Genomic DNA, 9,702 nt, shown 5'->3' on the forward strand with positions numbered 1-9,702 from the left:
AGATTTATTTCGCACAGGGCACCTTTCCCTCGGGGAAGGGAAAGATGTCAGGGAAGGGAAGGATGTCAGGGAAGGGAAGGATGTCAGGGGATGTCAGGGAAGGGCAGGGAAAGATGTCAGGGAAAGATGTCCGCCCACGGGTTGTGAGCTGGGACTTTATATATGGAGGCTTTAGGGTGTGGAAGGGGGGGATGTTTAGGGGAGAAATCAGGGAGGGGGAAGCAGGTAGGATTAGGGTGTGGAAGGGGGGAATGTTTGGGGGAGAAATCAGGGAGGGGGAATCAGGTAGGATTAGGGTGTGGAAGTGTTTTCTTTTTCCTCTTAAGATAAGAGGAACTCTGCTTATCTTTGGAGGTCAGAGGAAAGGCAGGCTGCTTCTCAGCAGAGTTTGTAGATCCCTGTTGGGGGGGAGCTGCTATTTGGAACCCTAACACTAGGGACTAGCAAGATGGCTCAGTGGTTTAGAGCACTGACTGCTGTTGCCCAGAACCTGGTTTCGATTCCTAGAACCTAAATGGCTGTTAACAACCATCTGTAACTAGTTCCAGGGGATCCAACACCTTCTGACCTCCACAGGCACTTACACATTTACACACATGTAGTCAATACACTCATACACATAAAATAAAAATAATTTAAAAAATTGGCTAACAGGCCCTCCACCCATCCTTTTATGGGCTATGTGGTTTTTACAGTAATGGAGGTAGGGTCTGTAATGGATTCCACCTGTTGCCATGCTTTGTACACAGCCAGCACTTGCTGTTCTAGCGCTGTGTACTGGGACTCCAACCCTTTCTATAACTGGGACCAGAACCCAATTGGGACCATCTGTTTGGGTTGTTGTTGCCACAGCCCCACCCATAACCTTCAGGGCTTCTGGTGACTTCCAAGAGGAAGGGACACCAAGGTATTGGGGCACACAGCTGCTTAGCTTGCCCAACCAGTAACTTGACCTGCTCAAAAGCCTCTTGGGCCTTTACATCCCAATCCCATGTAGCACCTCTTTTTTATTAGATTATACAGGGGACAGGAAACCTGAGCAAGGTGAGGTATAAAAATTCGCCAATGCCTGAGAAGTCCCCAAAATACATGTAACTGCTTAGTATTTATTGATATGGGTTGTTGTAAGATTTTCTTTACCGCCGCACTGGGTATCATGCCCATTCTGCCTGACCAAAAAATTTACTGCTGTACCGGGCCCTTGTACCTTTTGTGGGTTGATTTCCCATCCTCCCTCCTTCAGGTGCACTTGCATGTTCCCCAAATGAGCTTCCAAATCTGTAAGGCACTCAGAAGTTAGCATTATGTCATCTATGTAATGGAACCTCCTTACAGGAGGGTAGGGTAACAGGGCCAGTCCCAGGCCACCATCTTGTGACAAACTGTGGGCTTGTGGAGGTAACCTTGGGGAAGTACTCTGAAAGTCCATTGTCATCCATTCCATGTGGATGCAAATTGATCTTGGGATTCAGCAGCTAGGAGAATACTAAAGAATGCATTAGCAAGGTCCACCACAGCATGGAAGGACACCGTTTCCTGCACCAGCTGATCAGTTAGCAATGCAATGTTGGGTACCATTGCATGAATGCATGAATCGGAGGGCTCACCTTATTTAACTCCCAGTAATCTACAGTCATTCTCCAGGAGCCATCTGGCTTCCTGATAGGCCAAACAGTGCTATTGAAAGGGCGCTGGGCTGGGAGGGTAACTTCTACCTGCTCTAGTTCCGGGATGGTTTCAGTAATTTCATCTCAACCCTCAGACAGCTTGTACTGTTTGATAGTCACCACCCTCCATGGGGTGGGCAATTTGACTGGCTCCCATCTTGCCCACCCCTGAGTAATCACCTTTACTGTTCACACCCTCAGCCGAAACTCCCCCACAGTAGTATGTAGGGTGTGACCCAGCAGGGCATCCACCCCTAAAATGTTCTCTTGAAGGGGAGTGATGTATACCTTGTACTCCTGGAGGGGATAATTGCCCACTCCCAGAATGAGTCTAGTCTGCTTTACTTGTATGCTTTTATCCCCATACCCATCCACTGCTATCCATTGGCCCTGATGTTTTGGGGGATTGCCGTGAATTAACGTACACTCTGCCCCAGTATCCACTAGGGCCCATGTGTTTCGTATATTAGTGGGAGACCAATAAATCCTCAATTTGACATGTGGCCTCCAGTCACCCAGTACGGCCCTCACCTGTGGGCAACCTTGGCCACCCCTTCAAGGCAGTGATTGGGGGGGGGTCCCATCCAATAAGGCTGCCTTCTTCTGGAGCAGGGGGTGCAGTTGGAGTTACCCGCACCTCCTGGTCCCAGGTTTCTCTTACTTCTGTGGTGAATTCCTGGTCAGGTCTTAAAGCCCTCCACAGGCTCACTAGCACAGCGTATGACTGTCTGCCTATCTTGTCCCTAGCAACTCCTGCTCTGTGCAGATCCACCCACATCTGTGCTCAGGAGACACGGAGGGGCCCCTTTGCTGACTTCTGGCCCTTTTCCCTTGTGTCTACTAACTTTAGCACCTTTTGAACCCTGTTTCCATGTTGGTCTAAATCATTTAAATCCACCAGAGCCTCACCAGCCTCATACAGGTCACACCCGACCATGGGGTTTAGCACTGCCACCAAAGCTCCATACCAGTCTCATGGGCCTTGCTGAATCAGTTTCTTTCTTAAGTCTCCTGTAAACACAGTCCTGTCTGGGCCAGTGAACTTGGCATCAAGTACACCTTCCCTCATGCCCAGTTCACTCAACAGAGCCTGTCCTTTCTCAATGGTTTTCCAATCTCTAATATTCATGGGAATCTCAGCTGGAAATACCCACATATCCCGAATGGCTCATGTGAGCCAATCCATCATGAACTGGTTTCCCTAATGTTACCTTAAATTGTGAAGTCTTTGTCTCAAAGAGGGATGAGTGGTTATGTTGCTTAACTTCTCTGCTTCTGTAGAACTTAAAATGATTCCATCTGCCCCCATGTCCCATAGCCTCACAAGCCAGGTGGCCAAAGGCTCCTTCATAGCTTGTTTAAATGTCTTTCACAGTTCTAATAGTTCTGGTGCTGAGTATGGTCTCCTGCACTGGGCTATTGTTGAGCCCTCCATCAGCATGTTGGACCATGGATTTTCCCTTTCTTTGAATTAAAGGTCGGACCCAAGGAGCATCTCCCAGTATCTCTAGGTCACTTCCTTCTTCCTCACTACCTTACTCTTCTAGGGGTTCCAGGTTTTAGGATCCGAGGATGGGCCTTTTATTATCATTCTGATCTGGGCTTTTTTTCCCTTTTGACCTCTTAGATGCAAAAAATGGTATGCAAACACCTCCATCTCCTTTTCCCTCTTATCTAATTTACCAGCAAGGTCACAAGCCAGTACCAAAGAGGCCAGCCTCATATCCCTCTCCCATTCTAATTCCTCTCTAATACCTTCAGTTTCCCTTCTGCCTAAGGCCTCTGCCTGGGACAGATTTCTTATCAATAGCAGCTGCCAAGCGGCCTTTGCCTCTGCTTTTTGACATTTCTGTCCCTGGTGTGCTACTCCCAGAGATTGCAGAATCTGTTCTAGACCTTCTGCTGCTTTCAAGTCATCTCCATATTCACGTGGTGGCCCCCACCAGTCAAGCAGGCGTTCCACCCCATACCATCTACAAGATGACTGCTACCCCAGGATTTCACCCGTTGACCTCAACTGCTTAGAAAGCCTCACCCTAGTTACATATCTCACTGTCCACTGCATTAACCATGCCCCTGCAGCCACCCCCACCAAACCTATGGGAATGGCCCACCAGGTTAACATTTCCTCAGTCCACACTCTCCCTTCAGCCCACTTTACTTCGGTTGTTGGTCTCTTTCCCCATATCAGGGACACCATCAATGCTCTTCCAAAACTCATTCTCAGTTTCATCGTATCCTGCTGGGCTACACCAATTGTAAGTCAAATTCACTGCTGGGAGGTGCACGTGGCATCCAATCCCCTCTTCCCATGGTCCTTGGGCCAACCTGAGGAAAGAATTCTCCAAACCCTGGTTTGAAGAATCTTAACGACTTTATTGGACTTGCTAACTGAGCTTGGGGTACAGGTTTACTTACAGACAAGCAGGTTCCTCTCCTCATTCACAGCTGATGCTGAAAGTCCATACCCAGACATAAATCCTGTGATTCTAGATAGCCTTACAAAATGGTGAGAGACCAGCCTCATGGTTTTCCCAGCTTTTATACCCTTAGCCCCTGCCCTACAAGTGGATATGGTCAACCGATTGGCTGGAAGAGGGAAGGGGAGTGGCTTCTTTGCAGAGCATGGGAAGGAGGCGGGTCCATGGCTTGTCATCACAGGGTCAGAGAAACATCCATGTCACAGAGCAGTAGGAATTAGATGTGACTAGTCACAGAATACATTTGTTACATTGACCTACTTAATAAAAGTGACTTTTCAAAAAATTTGTTTTGGGGGTAGGAGTTTGGTAAACTGAAAATTTTTTCCTTTTTCCTTCTGCTTTAAGTATATCAAATCATTCTATTACAATGTCATTTAATATGTAAACTGTGTTTATATACACAAAATGAAATATATATTTCACACACACACACACACACACACACACACACATTGTGATATGGAGACAATGTCTCCCCGTAGCCCCAGCTGACCTGGAACTTGTTATAGACCAGGCTGGCCTCAAACTCACAGATATCCACCTGCCTCTGCCTCCGCCCCAGTGCTGGGATTAAAGGTGTGCACCACCATGCCCAGCAAAATAAACTGTATTTTTAATTTGAAATATTTTTAAAAGAACATTTGGATTCCAACAGGTATTGCATTGTATGTTTAGATTGTTTTTAGTGGCACTGGCATCTCAATATTAATTGATAATATTAATTAGTTAATAATTCCAATGCATGAAATGTGACGGCTTTCCATTTCACATCTTTCCATTTTGTTCATTATTTCTATAATGTTGTACAGCTTTGGTTACAAGTCCTGAATGCCCTTTTTAAATTTATTTTTTATTTTTTGGGGTACTTGGAATCTATCTTGGAGCCTAGGCCACAGTGAGCAAACAATATACCACTGAGCTACATTCTCCATCATAAATCTTCTGGCTAAAATTTATTAAATCTTAAGAATTTTAATGCTATTGCAATGGAATTATTTCCCTATATTCATTTGGGGGTTATTTGTTGTTTGTATGTAAAAAATATAAATGACTTTTTATTGATTCTGTACTTGCAGATATTACTAAATTCATTTATTACCCTTTAAGGGAAGATTTTTCAGAGTTTGCTATAGCTAAGATCATGTTGTTTGTAAATATGAGCAGTTTTATTTCTTCCTTTCTCAGTTTTGTTTATTTCTGTTGCTCAATCTGCTGGCTGGAATTTCTTTTACAATGCTGAATAGCAGTGATGAAAACAGAACTTTATTTCTTGTCCTGATTCTAGGGAAGAAATGCTCATACTCTCACTACCGAGGATAATGCAGTCTGTGGGGCTGCATTCATTTTAAAAACCTTATATGCTCTAATCTTGAAATAACAGAATATGAATCTGTAGGTGTGAACATCTAGGACATTCTCAACATCCTCCCCAATATTCATATTTTCAAATGTGATCATTCAATGCCCTTAAACTTTGCTTCAAAAGTATGACTCAATGGATACTGTCTCTGTTAGTAAATCAGGTCACAACATTGAGAATTTATCTGTGATATCTCAGACAATGAGAGTTATTTAAGTCATCAAACATCTTGAAATATATAATCTTTCATGGTATGTTCCTGTATTCTAATTTGTGTGACTTTTTGTTTTGCTTAAATTTACAGTTGGGTTTCATTTTATACAACCCTACTGGAGGTCCTGCATGGGATCTGAAGGATCGTAATAACAATATGCTTCTTAGCATATATTTTTGTTGGCATTATGCATTCACCTTTATCATCATTGGAGTGAATTACGCTGTTATCACCTGGTGAGTTAGTGATTTTTGTTCATGGAAGTTCCATTTCTTGGTCATTAAGTCTCAATAATATTATCAAATCTCAATTATATTGATCTGAAAAACTGAAAAAAATTTCATTCCTTAACACAGAAGACAGTGGGTTGCAGAAACTTGCCTGCACACAGAGAAATTACCAATGAAAAGAATGCATCCTGGCTGAAAGTCGGAATAACTGTTGTTTCTGTGATGCCTATGACCTCTGAGTTGCCCTGAAACACCGGGTACCTCCACATGTTCACATATCCTGTTTCCTTTTCTCATAAGTTCCCTGGATGCATTGAGGCCTCCATGTATATGTACTTCAATCACACGAGTTCTTAAGAGTGGAACTCTTTCTTCACCAAATTTTAAGAGTCTCTTTAAACTTGAGGTCCTGGCTAATTTGACACTGACACTAATGTGCCTCTTAAAGTGAATGACACACATTTTACAAGAATTAGGAGCATTTCACTATTTTTTATGAGCAAATGAATACCAATATAACAGATTGCTGAGAATACAAATTCCTAGCTCTGCTGACTGTCAGCCACATGACTTTAGACCAATCTCTCAGCCACAAAATTCTCAGTTTTGTTCTTTATAAGAAAAAGATGTGTACCTAAATAAAATCATGTATTTGAGGTGCTAAGGATTTAAGAGCTCAAAAAATGGTCTTGTCTTCTTGTTATCCTTATTGCACCCCCCCCCGAATAGAAAATGAAGTTAACGCCCTACCTATGAGGAATTCTCAGTCCTGTAGTCAGGACTAAGTTAGACAAATATATGATTAAAACAAAATGCAATAAATGGAAGTAGTATAAGAAAAAAGAAGCATCATAAACTCAAATAATTCCCCCAAATTGAAAGTTAAATGCACAGCTTAATTAATGAACAGGACTGGAAAGGGGTGATCATGAATCATCTTTCTATGGTAATTAGTGTCTAATCTCAATGGACTTCCTAATTCAAATTAACAGTATTGAAGTCGTACAATCAGGGAATAATGTGTAATTTTGAAAATTGACAAAAAAGTTCTCCAAACTTTTACTTGCTGCAGAGTATTAGTCTTTCATGAAGAAATGATTTAAAAGTTTGAGGATATCGGGAACAATATCAATAGTCAATTAATACTTAATGATTTTGAGCAATTTTTCCTGGCTCTTGAATCAACAGATGTTATGGAGACTGCTCAGTTCATTGGAGGCATTAGTATTAGTTGGCAGGGACTGAAGAATTAGACCCTGTTCCCAGATGAGTGATATGACCTCCTGTCAGATTGCCCCAAATGACACTGCTATATACTAGACTCAGTTCAGACTGGCTGAGGTTACTATGCCAAACAGGGTGAAGTCTCTGCTTCAAAGAATCTTTATTGGGATTGACCACACAAATAGAAACATGATATATTGACAGGGATAGGACAGGAATTCATCAGAAAAAGGAAGGCAGAAAGTAAAGATCAAGATGTGGGTGGCCTGGTGAGTGTTCTGTTAAAGGAGAATGGCCTTGAGGATTTCTTCTATCAAGTTTGGTTCCATAGTCCTGCATATTTCTGGATATTATATAGTAATCATATGGTCATAATTTCCTGATACTTATGATAGCAATACATGGGGGAGGCTTTGCATAGTTCTTATTATTGTACTCTCTCTCTCTCATCACAGAAGTAGAGAGGCTGCTGAGCTCTGTCCCCTAAGAAACTTCAGATCTTCCAGTGTTGAAAATTATAATCACTTCCCCCAGTCCTCTGTCTGAATTTCTCCTAAAATGAAAACAGTTACAGAAAGGATGATATTCTCCAAACCTAGTTCACATGGACAGGACAATCACTGGCTGTTATATCCATGCCCTGCATGAAAGAATCTTTCTAAAGGGTCAAGGAGGGCTGAAATACATTCCAGAATTGACATGGGGCTCCACTCCAGGCTTCAGCTCAGCTAAGGTGATCCCATATTTTTGAAATTCATAGTTAGGCATGGCTTTGATGCAGAAGCTCCACTGATCTCATTCATCAGGGTGTGCCACAGTCCACAGATTTTCTTGTCTGTTTGAGAAGTGATCACAGTTATGTTCTTATACTTAAACAATCATGTAACACATTTGAAAGCCATGCTTTTCTGTTTCCTTATATTATGCTATAATTACAAAAACATTCAGGTACCTCCAACAGCAGCTAGAGTTGCCTCCTCTAGTTACAGAAATAATCTGGAGTTTGTTGCATTATAACTGTATATTGCTCTCTCAGTTTTTATTTTGGATTTCATATAACCAAAATTATGTCCTGCCCCCCACATCCAGGTTGGTTAAATGGAGACTTAGGAAGCTCTGCCTGGCTGAAGTTACACTCCTGAAAAATGCGGAACGGGAACAAGAATCGGGAGACGAGATGTGAGTGTGATGGGCATCCAGTCTCGCCATATAAGCCTTTCCTTGAGGCTTTATCCTTGTTTTATTTGATTTCTTGACCTTCTTTTAGAACAACTGGCTGAGGATGGCTGTGCACTGTTTACAATTATAATTTTGTTAAAGTATTTAAATTTAAATATTTTAATTTCATCAATAAAAATGCTTTGGATGATGTTTGTTTTACACATTATGGTGTCATAGTTGAAATTGTATATTAAAATATTTGTTTTATTTGCCAAATATATATGCTCCAGATTGCTGGAGCTGCTGCATCTTGTAATTAGTTAAAAATGCATCAGTGGAAATAAATGAATGTAGAAACCCCAAGTCTTTGTTTTTGTTATTGGCTACACCTTGCCTCCTTCTTATGTGATGCTGAGAAGCTACATAGTTCAGATATTCCTTTCTGCGACATCTCCCTATGGAGAGACCAAGGTCTGCTGTGGGAAATGTGGACAGAAGTGTTCCTGAGATATATGACCTACCCAAGAAGATGAAAGGGGTGATCCCAAGACCCATGATTCAAAGCCATCACAGCCTGGGAAAGAAGCATTGTCTGTTACCCATAAGAGGAACACATAGCATGGTCACAAGTCATGCTTGCTTTTAAAGGAGGTAGGTGAAGACTGAACAAGGAGAAGCCATTTATACACCTGGGTTAAAATTCAAAGCCTTTTCTCAGCAATGTAAACTAAGTGTGTGTGTGTGTGTGTGTGTGTGTGTGTGTGTGTGTGTGTGTGAAAAAAGGTTAAAATTCAAAGCCTTTTCTTAGCATGTAAACTAAGTGTGTGTGTGTGTGTGTGTGTGTGTGTGTGTGTGTGTGTATAAAATAAAGAATAAAGAATGGTAAAAAATTAAACACCAAAAAACCAAATGTTCTATCCATAACTGGGATAATTATCCAAATAATCAATTCTCAAAAATATAAATACAAATGGCTAATACATAACTGAAAAAAATCTTCAATATCCTCAATCATCAGGGAAACAAGAATTCAAACTGCTTTGAGATTCCATCTCACTCCATCCAGTAATAATGGCTTTCATCAAGAAACAAAGGACAACAAATAATAACAAGGTTGTGGGGATAGGGTAATGCTGATTAACTGCTGGTAAGAATGTAAGCTAGTGCAACCACTATGGTAATCACTGTGGCTGTTCCTTGAAAAACCTAAAAATGGCACTATCATGTGACCCAGCTATACTGCTCTTGGGTATTTAGCCAAAGGAGTCTGGGTCAACATATCACAGAGATACTTGTTCCTCCAGGTTTACGGCTTCACCATTCACAATATTCATGAATGGAACCAGCCTAGAACTACATCAAC

General features: G+C 41.8%; 1 protein-coding gene across 1 annotated transcript in view; it reads left to right on the top strand.

The window, feature by feature from the left end:
* LOC103739343 (transmembrane protein 45A-like) overlaps positions 1-8,361 on the top strand; it is a 67,489-nt gene extending 59,128 nt beyond the window's left edge. The window contains exons 5-6 of the mRNA XM_008839697.1: positions 5,815-5,960; positions 8,268-8,361. Of these exons, the coding sequence (XP_008837919.1) occupies positions 5,815-5,960; positions 8,268-8,361 (240 nt within the window). The remainder of the gene's footprint in view (positions 1-5,814; positions 5,961-8,267) is intronic.
* Positions 8,362-9,702: the final 1,341 nt, after the last annotated feature.

Source organism: Nannospalax galili, unplaced genomic scaffold, assembly GCF_000622305.1.
Source record: "Nannospalax galili isolate Female #2095 unplaced genomic scaffold, S.galili_v1.0 scaffold559, whole genome shotgun sequence".
NCBI classification, from domain to species: Eukaryota; Metazoa; Chordata; class Mammalia; order Rodentia; family Spalacidae; genus Nannospalax; species Nannospalax galili.